The sequence below is a fragment of the Calonectris borealis genome, chromosome Z (genome assembly GCF_964195595.1).
Source record: "Calonectris borealis chromosome Z, bCalBor7.hap1.2, whole genome shotgun sequence".
Classification (NCBI taxonomy): Eukaryota; Metazoa; Chordata; class Aves; order Procellariiformes; family Procellariidae; genus Calonectris; species Calonectris borealis.
The window spans coordinates 67,437,442-67,463,345 of record NC_134352.1 but is presented as its reverse complement, the minus strand read 5'-3'; the positions used below and the strand labels follow the sequence as shown (position 1 = coordinate 67,463,345).

General features: G+C 39.0%; 1 protein-coding gene across 1 annotated transcript in view; it reads left to right on the top strand.

Moving 5' to 3' along the window:
- DDX4 (DEAD-box helicase 4) overlaps positions 1-16,998 on the top strand; it is a 28,765-nt gene extending 11,767 nt beyond the window's left edge. Inside the window, exons 8-17 of the mRNA XM_075137810.1 lie at positions 709-851; positions 1,921-2,073; positions 3,372-3,526; positions 6,505-6,634; positions 7,688-7,854; positions 11,569-11,714; positions 12,501-12,600; positions 13,806-14,076; positions 14,232-14,318; positions 16,381-16,998. Coding sequence (XP_074993911.1) covers positions 709-851; positions 1,921-2,073; positions 3,372-3,526; positions 6,505-6,634; positions 7,688-7,854; positions 11,569-11,714; positions 12,501-12,600; positions 13,806-14,076; positions 14,232-14,318; positions 16,381-16,461 — 1,433 coding nt within the window. The 3' untranslated portion in view covers positions 16,462-16,998. The remainder of the gene's footprint in view (positions 1-708; positions 852-1,920; positions 2,074-3,371; positions 3,527-6,504; positions 6,635-7,687; positions 7,855-11,568; positions 11,715-12,500; positions 12,601-13,805; positions 14,077-14,231; positions 14,319-16,380) is intronic.
- The last annotated feature ends 8,906 nt before the right edge of the window (positions 16,999-25,904 follow it).

Sequence of the window (25,904 nt, the reverse complement as noted above, 5' to 3'; positions counted from 1 at the left end):
TGTCAATTGGGACAATCTATTAGAATGTTGACTTACGTGCGCTGTTTTTTGCAAATGACTTCAGCCTTATTTTGCCTTTCTCTTACTCTTGAAATGCAAAATGACAATAGGAAACTCCTGACTTTTGTATGAATAATTTTGGTTCCTGATCCTTCCTCATTTGAGGTCCCTGTGAAATGACTTTACTACTGCTAACCTTTCAGTGAGCATCAAATAATTAATTTTCTACCTCTGAGTTTATTAGCTTGAAAAATACCTTAAGGAATACAGAACTATAAATGTACTGCCATGAACATATTATTTTTATCCTTGTGTATTAATAAATGCATTGTTATTGAATAGGATAATTTATAATGCAATAGGTTTTGTGGTAGAATTGGTTTTTGCATTGTGGTAAAGTAGAGCCTGATTTAATTTTTGTGAGTAGCTCTTCAAAGTAAGATCCTTGAGCAAATGTGAAACAAGAATGCTTTACAAAAGTCTTACTTTATTTGTAAGTGAGTTTTAGGTCTAATAGTATAAAACGAAGTTCTAATACAATCATTTATGAAATTTCTTGCCTTCCTGGAAAGTGGAGAGAAGTCTAAATGACATCTGACTGAACTTAACTTCAATAGCTCCATACTTAAAATAGTTTTTGTTTAAGTTTTCTTTATATTCATGAGTGGTTCACTTTATATTGTTCACGTGAGTGGTTGTGTTCTTAAGGTCCAAAGGTGACTTATGTGCCCCCTCCTCCACCTGATGATGAACAAGCCATCTTTGCACGTTATCAAACAGGAATTAATTTTGACAAGTATGATGAAAACGTTGTCGAAGTGTCAGGACTTGACCCACCAGCACCATTACTGGTTAGTGAACTCATTAATCTTACAGTTTACGTTGAGCGTGATTCTGCAAGGATGTATACTGAGTCTAATATTCACTACTAATGAAAATACTAACAAAGATTTTGATTCTTGCAGACAGTACTATGTTGGAAGGAGATGGTGCCCATTTGAAAGATATAAATCTGAACTCAAAAGTACCTTGACAAACTACAGAAATGGCCCAGAGAAAGTAATACTGGATGGACAGGAAATATAGTCCTTAAATAGCAGAAAAATACCAGTTTAGATCTTTACGGAGGTTTTTGGCAGCAGTTTCCGGGAAGGCTGGTAGAGTCATCATGTTGAAGTCTGTTACTAGGGAATCTTTAACAATGTAAATGAACACCTGTTGGAAAAGTTTTCAGTTGGACGGAGAGGTGTTTTCTGAAGTAATTTCTAGCCCTGTTTTCTGTGGCTGCTGTTTATTATTTAAAAGTAATACATAACTTTGCTTCTACTCCATACCCTGTGGCTAGTGTTTAAAAAAAAAATCAATTCTTTTTAGGCAGAAGAATGAGGAAGAAGGGTGGAGGGGGTAGTAGCACCTCTGTTGAAAGAGAAGATGCAGAGTTTTTTTCCCCATCCATCTGAAAGATTTTCTCACTGATGTTAAACTGATTTTATCATGTATGGTGCTTTTTGGTCCTGGATAGGGATGTTGCTTCAGCTCCCCTTACTAGTTTTAGCACAGAGACTAAGTGTGTATCTCCTATGTGAAATGAAACTGAAGAGTTTTAGTTTGTTTTCATAGCATGCCATGATGTGAGTTCACCTGCTTGAATCCAGATATATGGCTTCTGAGCAGTTTTCTCTCAAAGCTAATAAGACCAGCTGAAGGCGTTCACTGTCCTACAAACAACTTTACTTGAATGGCATGAGCCGGTTGAAGAAACCTTTGGGGCTTTTACCTGTAGGAACCTTGTCAATCTATATGACTGGTGAGATCCCCTCAAAAGTTAATGCTTTTTAGTGTTTGGATGTCTGTATCCTATGGTAAGCATCTCAGTTTTTACAATTTAACTTCCGTGGTTAATAATTTTTTCTCTTACAGGCTTTTGAAGAAGCTAACCTCTGTCAGACTTTAAACATGAACATTGCTAAAGCTGGATACTCTAAACTTACTCCAGTGCAGAAGTACAGCATTCCTATTATACTGGCAGGACGGGATTTAATGGCATGTGCCCAGACAGGATCGGGAAAAACTGTAAGCGTTTTGTGTAGTATTCATACTACTGGAAGTGTGTGACCTTCAACTTACAGGTGGATGCCTCAGTATTCCATGTGCCAGGTGCTTCACAGCTTGTTGTCTAATGATTTGACTTGCACTGCAATGGCAGGTGTAGTATTAAGCACAAAGATGAATGATGGATGGGTTGTCGCATTTTTGGGCTGAATTTCTTCTTAATTTAAGAACTAGTGTTTTAATACAGCAGGCCAGTCTTCAGGGCTACAGTTACAGATTCGGAAGTATAGGCAGTCGTAGAAACTGCTTATGAGAAAAAAAACTCAGCAGTTGAAAGTTAGGGTTTCTTCCTGTGTTGAGGGTTTTGTCTTGGGGGTTTTTTTTGGTGTTGGTATGTGTGTTTTGTTTTGTGTGTTTTTGTGTTTTTTGCTTTTGTTTTTGTTGGTGTTTTTTTTTTTTTAAACTTATGCCAGATTGTAACAGTGTGGAGTGCTGGTTTGTCACCCTTAGTTCAATCCAGTCTGATCTGCATCAGACTCAGTTTTAGGTGATTCAGTATTAATCATGGAATAGTGTTGGGAGTTGATATTAAGTTGACAGTTGTCTCAACCTGTTAAACTGTCTAATGTACCCAAATCTAACCACTAACAGCTCTGTATGAGAATATTTGGATATTAAGTACGGCTTTTTGTCGTTCAGTATAGTGTGGCATTCTAGCTGTTACATAGCTTATTAGTTACTTTTTTTGAAAAACCTCTTATGTTTGCAGGGGGGGAAATGTCCAAAGCTTATGCTATAAATATTCTGAATGCTTTTGGGACTGCTGTACAGATTTTATTTTGGGGGTAACTAGTCTTATATGAAGTAGGGATGCTCGTGCAGCTGTATTGCAAACTGATCTGCTTTGTAGTAGTCTGGAGTATGGTGATACATGGTTACCTTACAAATCTACTGAAGGTAATCATGCAAAGCTTGTAACTAAATGTTAAGGAGGGGTTTTGATCCTGGGGTACATAATTGGCAATGTATGTCAGCATGATGTGTGAAACTGCCTGGAAAACCCAGAAGTTAGCTAGTGCATGACGGTGTTCCTGCATTATTAGACTTTTAAGGTCCAGAGAGATATTTTCGTTCTTCTTACATGAGGACAAATAAGCTTAAATGTTCTGTAGTGCATTCAAGTTAATCCTTTTGCAGTCTGATTTCCTTGAAGTTGATAGTGTGCTGTATCATTGTAGCTTTAAGATTGATACACAGCTTTTAGTGTGACTGATGAAAGCTTTAAGGCTAAACAGCATAAATACTGATGCTTTTTTTAGGCAGCTTTTCTTCTACCAATTGTGGCCCACATGATGAGAGATGGCGTAACTGCCAGTAGCTTTAAAGAGCAGCAAGAACCGGAATGTATTATTGTCGCCCCAACTAGAGAACTGATAAATCAAATCTTCCTAGAAGCAAGGAAATTTGTGTATGGGTAAGCTTTTGCACTGTTACCTGGTATTGATTATTACTTTGAATGAACAGCGCTTTATTTTTTTCATGAATGCTTTCAAAAATTTTTCTGTGCCCATTGAATGACTACAAACACTTGAATTTAGATGGTAATACTGGCTAGCAGGTTTCTTACTATATGGCTGGGGATTTAAACTCCTAATCTTCCTGGTATGGGGGGTGGGGCAGGGAGAGGCTTACTCCAGCTTGAAGAGGAGGTAAGTACTAAACTTGTGTCACATCATCTTTACTGATGAGAAAAATGAAATTTCTTAAATGAAGTAACTTAAATTTAGCTTGCCTTATGTAATTTGTATTTGCTTTTATTTTCGTCTTGACAAAAATAAAGGTATGTGTTGGGGGTTTTAGTTAACTTTCAGTAGTGGTTTCTAACTTTGTACTTCCCAGTGTTTCTGGTCTTGGACAGAAATTTCACAGCTCAAGCAAGCTCTTTTAGCTCTGCTTCTTCAAAACAGAACAAAAGGTCTAAACTTGTCATTGAGCTCTTGGATGTTGCGTGAGAGTGCATTTGTACTAGTTTGCAAGTCATCTTTCTGCTGCTAAGTGGTAGGTCTCACCAGTGCACAGGAAGAGAATTAAATCTATTGTCTGTAATGGCTTGTTACTGTTAGGAGGTGGAATGGAGAACATCGTCAGTGCAAAATCTGGTGGGCTAAATTAAATTAGACTTGCCTCGTTCAAGCAAACTTATGCTTGGAGGCTGTCTCCTGCCTTTCGGAAGTACTATCACGTTTGCATATTCCTTACTAAGCATGTTACTAAGAATAGCTTCTTAATCTCTCACATTGTTCTAACTATGTAGCTAGTTCTATTAATTATGCTATTTTAAACTAGGTACAGATTATTTCACAATAAAATAGCTTTCGAATTTAGAAAGATTTTGCTCCAGCTGCCCTGCAGTAAAAGCAAGATAACCTACATTTTAGGGGCGATTATCAGGGTGTGAATCTGTTGCCTCTAAAGAATTGCATGCATATTGTTCAGTTCAGATTCATGATATTCTTAAGCTCTGTGGTTTAGTTCACAAATAGGAATATGAAATATGTATATTAATTGATAGTGGATAAATGTTGAAATGTTAGGAGTCCAACCTGTTTCTATTCTTGACTAAAGCTTTCTGAAAAGTTCCAATTAAACCTGGTAAAAATTTATCAGGTTTATCTGATTCACGGTTGCTGCATATGAAGCTGAATCAGTATCCTCAAGAATAGACAGTTTTAATTTGGGTATGAAAATACTCATTTTATGCATGTAAAATACATAGCAGAAGGTTATAAAGATAAGCTTGTGAACTACTTCTTCAGCTGCGTAAGGTAGTTCTTGCTCGTAGTGGTGATTTTCTACAAGAGAAGAATACCTGATGTAGCTCTAGTCGGTAGATCTAAGCAAAAACCTTAGTAGGAAGAGCACTAAGTAGTTTAGCGTTTGAATGGGTTTGCAGTCTAACGCTTGAGTGGCATACTGCATGGCCAGTGTGGTTAGTTGCTTTACAAAGATCCATCTGTGTATTTTTTTTTGCACTGTCCTTTCAAGGTGTGGAAAGATTACTTCTGAAGCTCTAAAGGCACGTATTTGGTGGTTCTGCTTTTTCTAAGTATGCTGTATAAAAGGGGACAATGTCTAACACCATTTTGGCTCTTACTGCCAGTAACTCTCAGTTGAAGGGAGAGGGGAGAATGCAGGTGAAATGAAGTGTTCTTTCCAAGTAAGCCACCTGTGCAGGCCTCTATTATGTAGTATGAATAGGAACTTTGAGCTTATGGTGAGTGAGTTTCTGGTCTTGGGTCCTGCTTTTGGTTATAAGCTGTGCTGTATGGTGAAGGAATTGAACCACTCTAAGTGGAGATCAGTGACAAGTGCTGTCCCTCAGGGGTCCGTATTGGGACCGGTACTGTTTAGTTTCTTCATCAGTGACATAGACAGTGGGATCGAGTGCACCCTCAGTGAGTTTGCAGATGACACCAAGCTGAGTGGTGCGGTTGACACGCCTGAGGGATGGAGTGCCATTCAGAGGGACCTGAACAAGCTCAAGAAGTGGGCTTGTGTGAACCTCATGAAGTTCACAAGGCCAAGTGCAAGGTCCTGCACCTGGGTCGGGGCAACCCCCGGTATCAATACAGGCTGGGGGATGAAGGGATTGAGAGCAGCCCTGCTGAGAAGGACTTGGGCGTACAGGTGAACGAAAAGCTGAACATGAGCCGACAATGTGCGCTTGCAGCCCAGAAGGCCAACCGTATCCTGGGCTGCATCAAAAGAAGTGTGGCCAGCAGGTCGAGGGAGGCAATTCTGCCCCCCTACTCTGCTCTGATGAGACCCCACCTGGAATACTGCGTCCAGCTCTGGAGTCCTCAGCACAAGAAAGACATGGACCTGTTGGAGCAAGTCCAGAGGAGGGCCACAAAAATGATCAGGGGGATGGAACACCTCTCCTATGAAGAAAGGCTGGGAGAGTTGGGGTTATTCAGCCTGGAGAAGAGAAGGCTCCGGGGAGACCTTATTGCGGCCTGTCGGTACTTTAAAGGGGCTTATAAGAGAGATGGGGACAAACTTTTTAGTAGGGCCTGTTGTGATAGGACAAGGGGTAGTGGTTTTAAACTAAAAGAGGGTAGATTTAGACTAGATATGAGGAAGAAATTTTTCACAATGAGGGTGGTGAAACACTGAAACAGGTTGCCCAGAGGTGGTAGATGCCCCATCCCTGGAAACATTCAAGGCCAGGTTGGACGGGGCTCTGAGCAACCTGATCTAGTTGAAGATGTCCCTGCCCATGGCAGGGGGGTTGGACTAGATGAGCTTTAAAGGTCCCTTCCAACCCAAACTATTCTATGATTCTATAAGTAAGCTAGTTTATGATGGATCTGGTGATTTTTTACGTATTTTCATGAAACAATATTGTTTGCATACTTACGTAATTAATCCGAGTTTTCTTCTATGTAATAGAACTTGTATAAGGCCTGTTGTGATCTATGGAGGTACACAAACAGGCCATTCAATTCGTCAGGTAATGCAAGGCTGTAATATACTATGTGCCACTCCAGGAAGGCTTTTAGACATCATTGGAAGAGAGAAGGTAAGATCTTAAAACTTAATCTGAATTCCCTAAACACTCTTTTTACATACTGGTTTTCATTCTTCAAATTCGATAAAAGCAAAGATAGAGCCATGAAAACCAGTCAGTGTGTTGCATTTGTACAGGCACTTACTTAAAATACAAATGAGCTTTTCTTGGAATATCTAAATACCATGAGGTTTTTGAACGAGTACTGTAAGTCCAGTTCTCTTCAGTCCCATTCAGGGCCCACTGGAAAATACCAGTCTAAATCAAACTGGCTGCAGTGTTCTTGGCAATTAAATTTTATAGTTTAAATACACGGAACACTTTCTCTTGGTTCTCATGGAAAAATCCATAGCAGATTTTCACTTTATGTCCTGTTTGTTTTGCTACAATAGCTTTTATCTGTCTGGAACTATGCTAATATTAATTCTTTGAATGTTTTAATACTGATTTTATTCAAAATATAAAAAACTTCAAGTGTAATGTTGTATTTGAATTTTTATTTTTCCAGCCATTATAAGTTCAAATCGAAATTATAATGGTGGCTCAGTGATGTTGCACTGGACAAATGAAGTTTGGAAAAACACTTCTTGGTAATAAACTAGAGATTGGCTTTCTGTGGTTGCCAGGCTTCTAGTCAAAATGACAGTCTTGGTCGCAACAGTGAAGTTGTAACGTCCTTAATGCTTTCTGACATAATTTTTTTCAGAACAAGGTTTTGAGAATGTGTGAGGGTTATATGAAAGAACGTTTCTAAAACTCAGACATAATTTCAAAACAGATGTGCTGAATAATAGTTGGTCTGTAGGCTCTATCTTGATTTACATTGCTGAACCAAGTTCTGAAGCAGTTCAGTGTGTACACATACTATTAGAATTAGTGCAAATTAGAAAGTTAAATAGAGGTTGAGGTGCAAATAAAACATAATGCAAATAGACATTTATTTGTGAATAAATAACTTCTACTAGAAAGAAATAAGTAAAAGGTAGATGTTGGTAATTAGGACGTTCTATTAGTTTATATTGTCAGTGAACCAATACAGTTTTTCTTTCACTGAAATACTTGCAGATTGGTTTGCATAATGTGAAATACTTGGTGCTAGATGAAGCGGACCGCATGCTTGATATGGGTTTTGGGTTAGATATGAAGAAGCTGATTTCTTACCCAAGCATGCCACCAAAAGACAAACGTCAAACACTAATGTTTAGTGCCACTTTTCCTGAAGAAGTTCAGAGGTGAGTAAAGTAAAAATGGAAATGTATCTGAAGATGTGTAGAGCTAAATGTCTGAAGAGTTGTTAAGAGCACTCCTTACGTTTAAAAGCTTATAATCTTGGTAGAAGATACTGAAAAGCTATGATGTTAACATTCCTTGCTGAAGATTGCCCTTTTTTTAGGTAACAGAACTAGTAACTTGCATAGATTACCTGCTTAATTTAGGTGGGGACTCTAAAGCAACTTAAGAAGTTTGTCTGAAGGCTTTTAAATTCTGCTTCTGCAGAAGTCCTCATACTGCCAGTTTGTTTTTTGTCCCTCTCCCACCATGTCTGTGCAAGCTCAAAAACAGTGATCTTGCTGTTTCACAAGCCACACTGGTAGTGCTGACTTTGGCACCAGGGCATAATATAACCAGATATCGCAATTAATTGCTCACTTCACTAGCCTTTCTGATATGCAATTCTTATTTACATGCTTAAGTGCTATTTGTTTTCGGTAGTTTTAAAGTTCCCACAATGGGTTTAGGATATATCTTACACTTACTCGCTACCCTTAAAGTTCCACTTTCCAGACTCTGAGAGAACAGTCCTCAACAGATGGTAGTGGGATTGCTGAGCCTGGGAGTAACAGAACAAAACACCCCATTCCGTGTAGGTGGATGGAAATTATTCAGTATTTCCACTTTTGAAGAGGCAGGCATCTGAATACTCATTCTTAAATCAGAGGAGTCTAAACTTCAGTTTGAGCAGTTCACATAATTTTGGCGGCCTTTGTAGTAGGGGTACTGTTGTGACAGTATCACTAAAAAATCCAGTAAGCATATTACAGTTTGAGAGCATGTAAACTGATCAGACCATTGCAGTGGTCTGCATCACTGCATCACTGAAGTATGTTAGTACTTCAGTGAGTGACAACTTTCTTCTGGCCTTCAAAAAGCCTGAAAGATCTTTTTTGAGGTGGGGAGAAAACATCTTCGGTAGTTGACTGTCCTGAATGAAAGAGGGGAATGGGCTGCTTTCTCCCATTCAATCAGTTAATACTGACAGCTGTTGGGGAGATGAATCGCCTTTCTTTAAGTAGGATTGAATTTACTTTACTCAGTCTTAAGTCACCTGTTGTGGCTTTGGTTCCTCAGTGAAGACTTTTTTTGTAGAGTTTTTTGTATTGAAAGAAGACCTTGTAGTGAACTAATAGCGGCCTTGTTTCTGCAGCTGCGAAACAAGTGTTCAAATGATACTGTACCTGAGTGTGGTTCATGTTTATTCCATGTGTTTATTGTTTGTGTGGGAATGTGGTCTCAGTTCGCTCTGCATCCTGGGAGAAGATCAGGTGTGTCTCCCTTTAAGATGCACAGTGTGCGCTGATTGGCTCAGGTTTTGGGGTTGAGAGAAGAATCTTGATCCCATGATCTCTTTATCTGTTGTCTTTATCAATGTGTTTTTCCTGCTGTGTTTTTGCTACATACTGAGGGATGAGTAAAGAGTCCTCTAACTACCAGCATAAGAAAGAGGAGATCCCTTCAACTGTGCAAGATGTTTACTGTCTGCTTCTGTTTAATGAAAAAAATCCCATCCAGATCTACCTTTCTACTGTCAGTTTTGCAGGATTTACAAGTACTGGTAGAAGACTTCAGAAACCTGAGCACTTGGATCCAGGTTTGGAAGTGCATAATAACCTTCTTGTAACCTTTTGAAACTGGAATGCCTAAAGATGATTTTAGAGAGTGAAAGCCCTTCTTGTCTGGAGTCAGTTTCTTCCTGGATTTACTGCCTTTTTGATTCTGGAGTCAAGAAAGCTAATGCTTTCCCATACTCTGCTATCAAAACAACTTTGGATAGTATACTACTTCGGTAGTATAGGACAAGGTGCTTTCTTTGGCCTTGCTGGGTTCAGGCTTTCCTGCACTTCTATTCAGTGAGTGTAATTAGGTTTAGTTTTAACATACCATTTGGTTTTGTACCTGAATTTGAGTCTCTGCTGTTACATAAACCTTTGTTCTAATCATTAAGGCTCTTGTGCATGTGAGTAGAGAGAACCACACATTTCCTAGCCAGCTGGTGAACTTCAGCTTAGTATTTGGGGCTTTATATCTCCCATTAAAAGGTCTTTTCTTTCTTCTCTGCCTTCCTGTTTTTTATTTACTCTTCCGTTTTCAGAGAGTTTAAACTTACCCTTTACTTTCAATTTATCAGATCTTAAGACCAAACACATTTAAATCTTTAGTAACTTTTTTATTTGCTATGAAAAACACCTTTTCAATGACAATTACACCTATAAATCAGGTGGGAGATTCAAATCCTTAGCGTAGTCCTTTAACATTTTTAAGACTCTCCTCTTTTTTAGAAATTTGTTCTAAAAACTTGAGATTGCCTGTTTTCAGTTAAAGGTTGGCTTGTTCATCTGAATTTATTGTAATGGAAGCTGCTGTGTGTACACTGGGCATGAAGCACACTTGTGTATTGATATGTCGTGTTGGTTTTGGCTGGGGTAGAGTTAATTTTCTTCATAGTAGCTAGTATGGGGCTGTGTTTTGGATTTGTGCTGAAAACAGTGTTGATAATACAGGCATGTTTCAGTTATTTCTGAGCAGCGCTTACACAGAGTCAAGGCCTTTTCTGCTTCTCCCACCATCCCAGCAGCGAGTAGGCTGGGGGTGCACAAGAAGTTGGGAGGGGACACAGCTGGGACAGGTGACCCCATCTGACCAAAGGGATATTCCATACCATGTGATGTCATGCTCAGCATGTAAAGCTGGGGGAAGAAGAAGGAAGGGGGGGACGTTCGGAATGATGGTGTTTGCCTTCCCAAGTAACTGTTCCATGTGATGGAGCCCTGTTCTCCTGGAGATGGCTGAACACCTGCCTGCCGATGGGAAGTAGTGAATGAATTTCTTGTTTTGCTTTGCTTTCATGCGCAGCTTTTGCTTTACCTAGTAAACTGTCTTTATCTCAACCCACGAGTTTTCTCACTTTTACTCTTCCGATTCTGTTCCCCATCCCACTGGGGAGGAGTGAGCGAGTGGCTGTGTGGTGCTTAGTTGCCAGCTGGGGTTAAACCACAATATTTACTAACACAATTTTGTAAAACTCTCAAGTATTATGGGGCATTCCAAGGAATTGCCTGTTTTGGCGAGTTTGATCTCTCAGATAAGATCACCTATGTAAGGGATAACCGAAGAGGAATGCTGTCTAAACAAAACTTGACTTTTGCCTATGGCAGCTGGTAAATAAATGCCATGTAATAAACTGTGTTTTTCAGCACTGCTTTTGTTGAAGAGTCAGAAAGGATGGTGCTGTCTCAAGGAGGCCTGTTTTGAATTCTGGCCTGTTCTGGTCTGTCCCTCCAGCTAGTGATGAAATAGTGCCCCGAGAAAGGTTCTGTGAGCGTATGTCAGTAACCCATTTTATTACAAGCATATATGTGGAACTCCTTCTGAGATGACTAGAAAATGCAGTGTTTGTATTATGAAAAGCTGCAGCATGTAATCAGTCTCTGCACGTTCTTATTGATCAAGTTTTTTTTGTTTTTTGTAAAGCTGTCTAGAAAACAATACAGACTCCTCTAGCTTTTTTTAAAAACGCACGTATGACTACTTATATCCTCTGCCTTGTGAGGCATGATACAAGTATTTGTTGTGAGGATTGCTTACAACATAAATGAAGTTACTTGATCTTAAAGCAAAAATAAGCTACATAATAGACTTCATGTTGCTCAATTTTGTTTCTTTTCAAGGCTGGCTGGTGAATTTTTGAAAACTGATTATTTATTTGTTGTTGTTGGACACGTGGGTGGAGCTTGCAGTGATGTTCACCAAAATATTCTTCAGGTTCCTCAGTATTCCAAGAGGGATAAACTGATAGAAATTCTACAAAGCATAGGTAACTTGCCTTATTGCTAATTGTTTTCCAGAGAAGACAAAATTGCTTGTTTTTAAGCTTGTGCTCTTGCTATTGACCAGGTCACGATTCCATTCTATTATGTGTGTTGCACGCTTTACAAGACTACTGATTGAAGCTTGAGGCAGACCTTGGGGAGTTCGAGGGTTTTAGGCGTATTTGTGTTATGAGTATTTGTCAAGGTCTCATCTCTATTGAGTACTAGCAGACAAGCTTCCCAGATGGTTAGTTTCTTTATATGGTCAATTACAATACTTCAGCATCTGAGGGTATTATCTCCAGATCATAGGTGTATTAAACTTCTTATGTGAATGTTTGGGCCTATATTTTGTTAATGGCTGGGATTTTTCCATTTTTGCTCTGAATGTATCTTAAGTTTTAATGCTGAAACCTGGAAGGGAATTTGGAATTAAGTAACGTTTTGTGTACCTTGCCATTCAGTGCTCAGGATGGCGTGCCACTTCTAGCCACATGCTGTAGAAAGGGAGTGCATACTTATCACAGCGCGCAACATCTATTTCCTCCTTTAATTGAGGAGAAAAATGCAATGCACTTGTCTTCACCTAGGTTTCTGTGTTGATCTAGAAATTGATGGATTGAATTTAGTTAGTTCAACACAGGCAAGAAATTACAATCATACTTTAAAGACTTATTCAAAACCTGTTCTGATATTAGGTATTTTTATAAGTAATGGCAACTGTGAAATGCATCAGTGAAAATACATCAGATTTCAAACTGCAGTGCATCTGAACTCTTGTTTTAACATAGGTCATGAACGAACCATGGTGTTTGTGGACAAAAAGAAAAAAGCAGACTACATTGCAGCCTTTCTTTGTCAGGAAAAAATAGCAGCCACTAGCATACATGGGTAAGTATTTTTTAAGTGAAAGTCAGGTAATAGTATTAAGTGAAGGTCACTTAATACTGTATCTTAAGAGAAGCTTTTATTGAGATTTTATGTTTCACCATATCTGTGTGACTTAGCTTGCCTTGTTTCAAATAGCCCTATAATCCTCAGCAGCTCTGCCCAATTGAGAATGTAATGTTTCTGAAGGCCAGTTCTCACAGCATTTGCTGAGTATACATCTTTCTGGTTGACCACACTTCAAATGCTGTATATGAATTGGAGAATCTTATGCCTATTGCTAAAAAAAAAAAATTAGTATATAATAAATTCAGTAGAATGGGCTGTTGTTTATATGTAGTTCTTGTCATCATTTGTGTGACTAAAACCAGACCTTTTGGTGTTACTGGTGAGATGATAATTCGTAAATTCAAGTGGCAGTTGTGGACTTTCCACTCTGTCTTACAGGCTTCCTCAAAGTGACGAGGTAAGTCGAATCATGTACCATAGAGATTTCTGATGCTGTCATTTCTGCTTGCTTGATGTGTTCATGGACGTAGCATTTGTGTGGAGATCGATCTAAAGAGAAGATGGTTTTAACTTGTGTTTGTAGTCTACTCATTAGTGTTGCATACCTTCTAATTTGTTTTCTCATTTGGACAACAAAGAACATGAGTTAAACTCTGATCTGCTGTATTTAAGTACTGGATAATCTGTAAATATTCTCTAAAAATGTAAACCCCAGAGCAAATCTAGTTTTCTTCTCATGATGATAAACAAAAGGCAAATTCTATACTGTTGGCTGGCCACGCATTCTAGCATATCAGAAAAATGGCCTATACAGGAGTCTAGGTAGAGTTCATCTTTGCTATTCTGGCTCCTTGCTACAAAGCAGTAGGAAAAGCACTTCAAACTATGGCATGAAGAAACAATCAGTTAAACAAGTTTATTCTCTTAGCGAGGCAGTGAGTTCAATACATTACAGTTCTTTTAAAAATTTTAATTTCTCTAGAGACTTAGGTTAAAATAGTTGCTGTGTCTTACTGCTAATCAGTTAAAAATTCAGAAAACCTAAACTGGTAGTGTGGGGATTGTTGCTCCCTGCCCCCTCCTCCCCCGCCCTCCCCCAAGAACTACTTCTGTTCATGAATCATAACCTTTTAACTTGTATCTGAAATAATACTGCACATGTTTTGAGGCATCCATTCTGACCATTGCTTTTTTTGTAGAGACAGAGAACAGAGAGAGAGAGAAGTAGCTCTTCAGGATTTTCGTTCTGGAAAATGTCCAGTTCTCGTGGCAACTTCAGTGGCAGCAAGAGGTCTGGATATTGAAAACGTTCAACATGTTATTAATTTTGATCTTCCTTCCACCATTGAAGAGTATGTACACCGAATTGGACGAACTGGTCGTTGCGGAAATACAGGCAAAGCAGTTTGCTTCTTTGATAACAGTTCAGATGGCCATCTTGCACAATCTCTAGTTAAAGTGCTTTCAGATGTAAGTTTCAAATCTTAGTGCTTAACTTTTTCTGTTCTTTAGGATTTCACTTTAATGTACTGAGCAACTATTATTTCTTTGGTACAGTTATGGAATTCTTAATACCAATTGGTAAAGCAGTCTAAGTCTCTAAACTCACTTTCCTAATTATGTAGGCCCAGCAGGAAGTTCCTGTTTGGTTGGAAGAAATTGCTTTTGGTTTTCAAGGAGAAAGAGTCTTTACATCAGTTAATACCCAAAAGGTAAGTCTGGAAATGAACTGGAAGTCTTGGCTTTTACAACTTTGTCTCACTATAGAAGTGTGTTTAGCTGCATATATCCAGAGTAATGCCATTGAAACTGTTTGGACTGTAACTGTGTCTGTTACCTTAGTTGTGCATCTTCATAATGCTCGGTATTTCTGAAACTAATTTTGGACAACTTGCTTGACTTGGACTTCTACAGTGTGGCTTTACTAGCTGTGTTAGTCTTGATCTGTAGCGTCAAGAATTACTCTGTGGAAGAAAAGGTTTGTGCAAATGTACGCAAAGGCTGTAGTTCAAGAAGTTTCTCTACTGCACCTGTAGGGTAACAGCAAATAGTTGCTAGTTATACGATCACTGCTTGTTATAAATGGCTCAATCAAGTAACTCATTTGACTGAAAACTTCAGCTAATTATAGTTAGATAAATGCCCCAATCTAGTCCATGTCAGAATTGTTCTTAGATGAGGAGGAGCCTTCTGGTCTCTCAGTGTTGCTGATACCAGATGTTAAAATACAGCTTAAGTAAATGAGACAGCCTGGGTGGCATAGCTCTCAAATCACTCTGCAGTCACTAGTTTAGGATTTAAATTCTATGCCTACTCCTTTGAATTATTTTCTTTTTTTCCAACTGATATTTGATACGTCCTGCATTTATCTACTTGGATTTTAATGCCTTCATCAAAAGCCCTTCCCTGATCTCTTGCTTCCATAAGAACTTTATCACACCTCAGTTGCATTGCAAATGTTAATATTCTCTTAGAGACCACAGAGAAATAATTACTCTCACTGCTTATGCAATGTTTGAAACTCGAATTCAAGCTTAGACCTTCCTTTCATTAATTATATTTCTCCATATCATAATTATTGAAAGTATTGGGTGTTTTGGGTGTATTTACCTGCTTGATAGTTCCCTAATCAGATCTGAATCTTTTTTCTTTGAGTCTTCATGGGACCTCAGTTACACACTTAAACTTCTGCTTCCTTCTCACACTTGCAGCCTCAGTGGATCTTTCTTCTATATTCCTGTTCAAGGACACATTTTTAATTTGTATAGATTGCTTTCAAAGGTGGATCTCATCAATCTTTGAGTCTAGATTGCTTCCAAATACACATCTCCAACCTTTGTGGAGTGTCTCCCAGCATTTCATAAAATCTCTCATTTCTAGGTCCAAGGCTGTCCTTCATGTCCTTTTTGACCTCTGAGTTACCAAATCTGGCTGTGACTCTTTGTCCACATACTTGTGGATAGAATAGTTTCAGGGGAAACCTGTCTGTTTGCCTTGGGAGTACTGCTGTCTTAATGACATATATGCAGTGCACCAACTCTTGATTGAAGATCATCAGGTTCCAATTCCTTTCTTCTGAGACCTTCTGAGAGAAGAAACTGCATTTGTAATCAGCCCTCTTTTTCTCTTTGAAATTAACTATTAAAGCTGTTTTTTGCTGTTTTACTATTACGAAAGAGAGACTTGTATCAATAAGTGTTCAATAAGGATCCTGATGCTCTTTCTCCTGGGGAAGAAAGGTAACATCTTACTTGTTTTTGCAATATTCACTTTCTTTTTCAAAGGGAATGCATGAAAGGGCCATTTGATAATCAAATGATGAATTTGAAAGAGGGATCTGTTGGACGCTCTTATCTGAGTATTTTGGGACAATCTTATAGATGACTGGTCTTCATCCTTTTTCCAAAGGAAAAGGATTTTGCTGGGAAAGTAATGCAGACAGTCATTCTTAAATAAGAAATGGAGAAGGAGGTTTTTCTTCAAAGTTGTATGAACGTATTTGTGTTGGGTAAGAGAAGAGGTTGGGATTTGAACTTCGGGAAGGATAATTCCCACATCTGGTAAAATCTGAGTTGATTAAAGTGCATTAATTTCACACTGGGGTCTAAAAACCCTATGTATAGAAGTTTAATGGTGAAAGAGCTTCTGTATTTATTTAAAAAATATGATTGAGAGACATGCGTGCAGAAAGCTAAAATTGTTTTGTAGTGACTTTTACTGTTAAATGATTGAAAGTGTTAATGAATCTAAACTAGTACCGGTTCTGTTTCCTAGAATTACAGAGGCAGAGGCAACATGAATCCAGGAGGAATGAAGATGTCGTATTCTTCAAGTGCATTTGAGTCATGGGATTAAACTACTTTAATACCAAATTAGATTGTATTCTGTTGTGCTTTAAGTGAACTGTTGCACTTAATGTTCCTTACTGTTGAGCTTATGGAACACTTAATGTTTGAAAGAGTAGCTCGTATTCATATCCTAAAGCTTTCAGCAATGTATATGTACTCTGTTATGATGAACCCGGTGATGATTATCACTTAATGTAGGAAGTCAAAAGCAATTTTATAGGAAACACTGCAGGTATTAAGCGTTAAAACTTTCAGTAAGTGATGCTTGGTAGCTAGTATGGTGGTGTAAAAAGGTGGGGGTTTTGCAAGTGAAAAATAGTAGAGCCCTTGAACTTTGTTACCAAAATTTTGCATGGGAAGATAGTATTGTGAAGACCTAGTTTGGGAAAGAGCTTTATGTAGAGGGCTCATCTAAACTTAATGTTCATTCCTTTTTGTAACAGGTCAGTTATAAAATTTGAATCTAGTGACGAGATGACTTAATCTTAAGGATCTGTTAAATATCTTGTAAACAGTTACTTAATAAAAGCTTGAGGAGTGCGTATTGATGGTTGCTTCTACATCAGATATACAAAAAAGCATATGTCATGGCAGTTACATGAACTGGTATTATTTTGACATGCATGGAACATGTGCGTCTTGATATGGAACTAAAGGTTAGTGGCTACATCCACAACTTAGTTGAAATACCTGTTTTTACAGAGCTGTCTTCAGAGAAGGATGGAGCCCTATGTTGCTTCTAGTATAATGTTTTTGCCTTGGACAGACATAAGTACTCTTTTGTTAATCTTGTGTGGAAAAGTATGCTTTAGAACAAACTTGGTGGCTCATGTCCAAAAGAGTTTCTCAGACTTGTAGAAGTTACAGAGAGTAAGCAGCCATTAACAGTTCAAGCAGATTGGCTTAAAGTTACTTTTTCTTTGAAAATTTTTTTTTTATTTACCAGTGCAGTATGCTACAAAGGTGCATATTATTGTGTCCAAAAGGAAAATGGCAAAGTAAATTGTAATAGTAATTTGTAATGTCTTGCACAGCTGAACAAGCTTGCAAGCTTCTCTCATGTTCTCTGGTATTTAGCACACAATGCTGAGCACTATTTCTTGTACAGTCTTCCCACTTAAATACAGGGAAATAATACTTTTAAGCTCTGCTTACAAGACTGAAGGTTTAAACGCCCAAGTTTGTGAGAATCAAAACTGACTTGGGCAATACTATGGAATCTGTTATTGTGGAAAAGTGGGCTGCTGTTCTTTTTTTTTTTATGAATATCTTTTTAAAAGTATTTATCTACTCAAATATCTATTTACAAAAATACTGTTACTTTTGTAGACTGTAGTTTTACAGCGAGTATGTGTGCACACTTGCAGTATCTTTTCCACGCACATGTTTGACTGCCATTTTACTATGTCATTACTCCATTCTTTATACTTTTTGCATCTTGTCTTTCCATGCAGGGACTTGCTTGATTTATTTCCCCATGTTTCTAGGTAAAAAGAGGTTGCACAGGACTTCTACTTGAACTTGCCTGCATGCAGTCCTGAAGTATAGTATCTCTTTGATTTGAAAGATAGTGGCATTATGCACTGGACTACATTAATTCTTTTTTTTCTGCTTCAGCTAGAAGTGCTGTAGGATATAGAATTTATCAAAAATACTAACCAAAATAATTTATTTGAGACCAAAAATGCAATAACCAGATGACTTTATCAATGTAATAATTGGTAGTGCATTGAATAGCGCGTGCATAAATCCAGAACCCGTGGTAAAGTCTCTCTGGAACATTCGGTGGCACAATGTTTGCAAACTTTTGTGCTTGAAGTTCCCTTTTACAACAGTCTGTAAATAAACTTATAACACTGTTCAATACACACCGTATTACTCTGGGCAAGGCAGACTTTTTTGCATTTCCTTTACATGGAAATGTTTATTTCTTAACCTGTGCGTTCTACAACTTGTCTGTTTTTCTGCATGTTCAGAACTGCCCCTTTCCTAAGGGAATAAAACTGGCCATTTCTTTCATTTAAATAGTTTCTGAAGGTGGTAGGAATTGCCACAAGCAAATGTTCTCATATTGTTTTTTTTTTCCTGCTACATCATTTAAAAAAACAAAACCAAAACCAAACCCAACAAAAAACCAACTAACAAAACCTGTCCCTAGAATGGTAATGAAATAAATTTAAAAGGAAAATAAGTCCGATTTACTACTTTTTATGAGAGGGTGAGAAATTGGAGAACCAAGTCTGATGTCAGATAATTTTGTCTGATCAGAATTATAGAATGCCCATTGAAAAGGGAGTGAGGGAGAATTAGGATTAAGGAAAATGGAAAACTTCAAGAATAGTATTTGCAGAAAACTACAGTTCCTTTTGAATATTCAGGGTTTTTTTAAGCCTCTTGTGACTGTGCAGGAAAACATTTCAATCTTCTCAGCTGGAGGAAAACACTGACAAACAAGGCAAGTTGGGTTGGGGAATGAACTGGACTGCCAGCTGCCTCTCTGTTACTTTTATTCTTGCACTCGGGTAATTCTGCATTTATATGGAGAACATGTTGAAAGTCTTACTGGGAAATACTGCGTTAACACCCTCTTCACCCAGAAGGGTCCTGTTGTCCTCCAGGTGGCAGTCAGGATGAGCATTCTTACAAGATTTCACTGAACTGATTGAAACCTGAGAACAACGTACCTGTAATGCCTTTTACATGCTTCTGCTGCCTACAGTTGTGCTAACCTCAGGTCCTTGAATGCTTTTTCCTATCTTTACCTCCATGTTTATAGAAAAACCACTGTTTGTACTGGAGCATAGTTCAAGATTAAGCTGGGAGTTCTTGACAAGCTAGTGTTGCAAAATGCAATCAAGCCGCCTTTCCTTCAACAGTACTTCGAATGCTACATTTTCTTAATTCTGTCATGTGTGAATAGTAACAGACTTAATGCAGTGCCTGAATTTGTTTTTGCTCATGAGTTGAGTTTCTTATCAGAGTCTGAGAGGACTGCAGTCATGAGGGTGAAAAGGAAGGAAAGTCTGTAGAGGTGACTTGCGACAGCTGTGTTTTGACTCTGGATCCTGATCAGAACAGCAGTTCTAGGAGTGGCAATGAGTAAGTGAAGCCGAGGGTTTCTTTGTATAGCTGAAAAATGAAAGAGAAATATTAGAGAGAACCTTTCACAAGTGCTAGCTTTGATAAACAGATTTTTTCTGAAACAAGCTCTGCCACCATAACTAGCATAAATACCAGTTCCTGTAGACATTCTCCTTTTTTTTTTTTTCTTTCCTGTAAGCATTTGGAGCTGCTGGAGGGTTGGTAGTGGGGAGGTTGGATATTCTGTGAACCAGTTTGTGTCCCATCTGTGCTGGAACAGATGTCTGCTCTGATACTGTAAACCCAGTAGGGGTGGTGCGTATGGCTGTTTTTTGTTACTGGACAATCTGTGATCATTGGTGTGATTATGCGGTTTTCTGAACACGTGGCAGAATTCATCTAGCACTTGGTTTTTCATTGCTTGTTTCTGGGATGCCTGAAATGATTCTTAAAATTGTTTGATACATTTAAATATATATAAAACAGATGACCCTAAACACCATGATCATCTTACTGCATTGCTACAATAGGAACACACAAGTTGTTCTTAATACCCTTTATTTTCTGGGGCTTGCACGAAATGATAAAAATGTGTGGTTTCAGGTTCCATTTCTTGGATTTCCATCTCAGCTATGTTTGAGTCTCCTGTACTGATAAAAAATCTTTGATTTTTCTTTTCACAGTTACCTAGGCTGTACTGTGATACAACACTGGGGTATGAACCTCATTGGTGTATAGCTGTGGTTGCAGACAGTACTGTCCTTGTATTAATGAATGTTCTGTCACTACCCTGTAATTAAACTACATTCCCCTGAGTACTGGTAATCTGGATACAGATTTACAAACCAAGTCAGTCAGGCATGGTATCTTAAAAGTAAATGGGCACAATGTCTCTGGAAATAATGATCATGACTCAAAATACTCGGAGGTAATTAAGTTCTTAGAGTTAAAAGTTACTGGTGTCTTAGTACAGAGGAAGGCTAAGAAATTGCACAAATGACTGAATACTATTCATGAGTAAAAATGGAAGTGAAAAGCATTTTAGTAAGTTTCAGGCTTATAGCAGTTAGGCAAGATGAACTCGGGTTCCCTTCCAACCTGAACCATTCTGTGATTTTGATTCTGTGAGAACAAATCAAACCACCAGACAAAAACTCAAAGTTGAGAAGAAGCTGGGAGTTCTAGCGCATCACAGGATGACTGTGAACTGCTAGTTTTAAGCAGCTGGGAAAAAAATACAGGATGCATCAGGATCAGGAGGAGGTGAGGGAGCGCTTGCTTCTCAGGCTGGCAGGTAATAAACACTGTGCTGGGGGGGACCAGCAGAGGTATTCCAAGAACAGAGCGACCTGGGCACGCTGGAGGAACAGGTCTTGTGGAGTGCAGCTTGGACAAATGCTGAGCTCTAATAGCGTTTAAAATGATACCTTAGAGAGTCTGAGTGCCTTTCTTACTTGATTCATAATGGACCAACGCCTTCTAGGTAGTTTTCCAGACCAGACAGGATAAAGCCCAGAGCCACATGCTCCAGTCTCCTTGCTGATGCTCTGAGCAAGAGGTTAGACTGGGGACCTCCTATGATCCCTAATATTTCAGGTAGCAATAGGAGTGAAGAAGGCTGGGGAGAGTCTCTTCTGAATTTAGGGTGTGATTGTAGTCATCAGAGTCTTAAACTGAAATAGTAGTGCATCCAGCAAATGATTTCTAGGGTAGTCAGAGAAACAGAGCAGACAATAGTAATCCAGAGAAGTGTAGTTGGGAATTTTTTTCCAAGTGAAAGTGAGATTTTATTTTTATGGGACATACCTAAAAAAACATTGACAGCAAGTGTTCTGCTTTTGATGCTAATGGGATGCCAGTCTGAGTACAAATGATGTCCAATTCTTGTCACTAAAGGAAAATGTAAATTAGTGGTTTACAGCCTTTGATCTGTAGCTGCTCATGGGCTATGGACTAGTTCTAAAGGATCTGCAGGTAGAAGCTGAGAAAAGCAGGTGTTCTGACTGTGTTTAAATTTGCTGTTTAAGGGCTGCATCTCCACTCAAAAATTAAGGGCATAGGAATTGAAGGATTATAAACAAGAGTTCAGACCAACAGAAAGATACAGTAGTATGTCCTCGAAATTATTTAATACCAGATTGATTTAAGTCCTTCACAATGTTTTGGCAGATAGGAAAGCAAACTATCGTGAAGACTTTATAAATAGCCTGTTCTGAAAATGTCTTTTTAATTGTTGGTAATATTGTTGGAATTTGCATTCTCCTGCACATTAGCTTAAAAAATACCAGAGAATGGACCTGTCTCTCCTTATTGATCTCAGTCGGGGCGGGGAGTAGAAAGCGAGCTTGCTGGACATTGGCAGTGTGTCAGCTGGCTTTATACAAAATCTACATTCCTCTTTGATTTAAGACAAACTGTAAACTTTTAATGCTAGGTCGTGGTAAGTGGGGTTTTTTCTGTGTTAGCCAGCTCAGTAATTTGAGCGTGCTGTTTAGCAGTTCCAGGGAATTCCCTGGTGACACAAGAGGGGGATATTGTGACATCTGTCACAACTTGGTCCTCAGTAACACCATATATGGATGGGTCTTGGCCAGATGTGAATGTCTGTACATGGTCCTGTACATAAGGAGTTGTCGAAGATGAACTGTTTAGTTCTGTCATTGCAAATTTTACTCTTTGTGACTGTGTGTGTTTAGTTTCAGGCTTTGGCAATGATGTTTCTTACAAACTCTCTGTTACTTGAGATTTTTATGGTATGATTGTTTCCATCTGTTAACTACAGTAGCCAATAAGCAACAGTAGAAGAAATCACATGCCTATGGAATGTGGACCAAGGACGTGGGAATCTTACATTTAAGTGCATTCTTTTCAAATTTATCTGATCTTTGTATTTTTTCTAATCAACTTAAGGAAAATGTTGGAATCAAGTGGGACAGTAATTCTAGGCTATAGTTCAGTAGGGCTTGAAATATAAATATTAAGTGTTTTTCATTTCATGCTGCTTATTTTCTTCAAAGTAACTGTACAACTGTACAGTACAGTCTTTGGCACCTCCGAGTTTGGCTTTTATTTCTTTTTATTAAGCAGAAATGAAAATACTATGGTGAGGAAAGATACTTAAAGGAACTACTTTGTGTTCAAGACTCGGGAGTCAGCTCATTGTTCAGAGCTGACTGGACAAATTATTTGGGAGCCAAACACTACTGAAAATACCTGTCTTCCTCTTTACGCTTCTAAATAGTTACAGAAATCTGACTCATCTGTCAGAGCCTGATTCTCATATGTAAATGAAGAATAATATTTTCTTTGGACCTCACTGTAAATGTGCCTGCTGGTATTGTCTGAGAAAACTATGGACAGTGGGTGTCGTTAACTGATTTCAGTGTAATAGCTTGTCACCACTACTGCAGTGTAATACTATCAAGCAGAATTTCCTTGCACTTTCCCCTCCTTTTTTAACTGAGTCAGCTAAAATAGGTTTCAATATCTAATCCTTACTAAATAGCTCTGAACTTTAAAGAATACTATGTTTTGCTCTTCCTCCACCCTGCAGCATGAAATACGGACATAGTCAGAGGAGATGGGATGGTTGCTTACACAGATTCCTCCCCCTCCGAAACATGAATGAGGTTTAAACTGAAACAAGTTGACTCAATTTTGGCCTTTCGGTGCACTTTCCTTATACCACTAGTAGCAGGGAGGTGAAAACAGGCAGGTGACTTACCAATAAATCTTTGTCTTGATAAACCAAAAAAATCCAATCAATCAACTTTTCTCCTCCACTCCCCCGGCTTCAAAATGCTGTTTTTCTCCTTTTAAGACCATTATCATATATCAGTTGAAACCGTGAAACTAACCCTGCAGCTCTATTCCAGGGGCTTTTCAGTTTAAACATGCCAGTCTCATAATAAACTAAAATATATTAAAGGAAAGACTTGTTTTTCTTTAGGAGATTCTGTATTTTGAGGTCATATGCAGCATACTCAAATGTATTAAGTAAAAGGTATCATCACTGGAATGAACAAATTCCTGAGAACTATAAGCTTTTTTGTAGCAGTTGCACAAAGACTGCAAGTACATATATATACACACACACACAATATATATAAGAATAGAAAGCAATGATTTATTGGAAGGTGTAGATAACTGGTAGCATGTTAGTCCTAAGTAAATGTTACTATGCCCTTCATAAGACATCTGGTAAGTCATGAGGAAGAACCTGATCTCAGACCACAGCAACAAAAATGCTCAGTTTCACCAAGTAAAGACTTGTCCTGACTCCTTGGGAGATACAATTATGGATATCCAGATAGGGAGGGAGGAGCTCAAATCATTCTATGAACTTTTTAATGAGAATTTCAGGGACTTGAAAATAAGTAATTTGTATCAGAGGCATTTCCTAAACTGTTTGTCCTATTCCAGAAATGGGGTGACTTAGCAAGTATCTGCATAGTCTCAAATTCGGGTTGGTCATGCTTGCTTCTGTAACTCCATGTCTGTAAGGTAGGGATGTTTGTTTAGTTTTATAAAGAGCAGTTGTACTGCATATCGTATTTTTCAGTCACCAAGATTACCTCAGATTTGCAGGGTTAGAGATTCACTAAGTGAAGTGGTTTACCTCTTACTGTCTTCCACTCTGAAGAGTTTCACAAAATACTTCATAACAATGCCAGCATACTTCAGAAGAAAGCCTGTTCATAGCTGCTACAGTGGCTGGTCCCAAGCTGCCCAGCTGGAGACTGACAGTCTACAGTCCCTCTGGTTGTTCTAGGTAGAACCCTCAGTGAACTAAAATGTCATCATTAGTGATGGGAGTTCATAGTGCTCACAGTCAGCTGTTAATGACAACAGATGCTAAATTCAGCATGTGTCTGGGGCTGCCAAGCAAAATGGCAGTACCTTGTTGCTGCTCTGGCTGAGATGCCAGAGTTCTTGCTGAAATTCTTGGTGGTCTGCTGCTGCTTGATTGTACCAGCTTACCCTTAGCTTTCTTTCTGGGTGCTGGTCCTTCAGTATGAGGGGGTCATAGCTGAACCTCCCGTGAGTTTTTCAGTACAGACGAGGTGGTTTCAGGATTGGCAGCAAAGCTTCATGTCTGAAGTGCCCTCACTTTTATCAGCATACATCATCCAGTTGATTTGAGAGGCAGCAGAAAGTAGAATATATACAAACATGGTGTGTGGGCCCAGGCTAACAGCCAAGCTCCTGCCCAGCTAGTGACTTACTCCCTGCTGCTCCACCTCAGCAGGTGAGAACAAGAAGAAGCAGGAACAAGAAAGCTTGTAAAGATAAAGACAGATTGCTTAGCAATTACCATTGCAAGCAAAACAGACTTGACAGAAAATTAACTTTATTGCCAATTAATTATATATGTTTAATTACTGATGCAGATATTGGGAACTGTTATGGTTTAACCCCAGTTGGCAACTAACTGCCACACAGCTGCTCGCTCACCCTCCCCCCCAGTGGGATGGGGGAGAGAATTGGAAGAGCAAAAGTAAGAAAAATCATGGGTTAAGAAAAATTTAATACTAGAAATAATAATAATAATAATAATAATAATAATGAAATTGTAATGAGAAGTAAAACAACCAGAGAGAGACGGGAGGGGGGAACCACAAGTGATGCCACCATTCACCACCTGCCAATTGGTGCCCAGCCAGTCCCTGAGCAGTGATCGCTGCTCCCAGGCCAACTCCCCCCAGCTTATATACTGAGCGTGATGTGATATGGTATGGAAATACCCTCTTGGCCAGTTTGGGTCAGCTGTCCTGTCTGTGCTCCCTCCCAGCTTCTTGTGCACCTCCTCACTAGCAGAGTAGGGGAAGCTGAAAAGTCCTTGACTTAGTGTAAACACTGCTTAGCAACAACTAAAACATCAGTGTGTTATCAACATTCTTCTCATGCTAAATCCAAAACAGAGCACTATTGCAACTACTAGGAAGAAAATCAACTCTACCCCAACCGAAACTAGGACGGGAACCAAAACGACAAACATTGAAACAGAGGGAAAATTACTTTTGTCCCCCTTTTCTAAGCTCAACTTTACTCCAGGGACTTCTCCTCCTACTTCTTGCCACCGCAGGTCACACTAGCTCCCATTAGAGTGGCAACAAGGGGTGTGGGGAGGATTGGGGAGGGGGGATGTTGTGGTCAGTGTGTAGGGGCTTCACTCTGCTCCTTCCTTCTCCTACCTTCCTTTGCTGTGGCCCAGGTCCTCCACAGGCTGCAGAGGCTATCTGCTCTGGCGTGGGTCCTCTGTGGGCTGCAGGAAACACCTGCTCCACCATGGAGCTCCTCCTCCTCTGGCCTTGGTGTTCCTCTGATGCTTCTTGCTCATTTTTGTTCCCTCTTATCACAGAATCATAG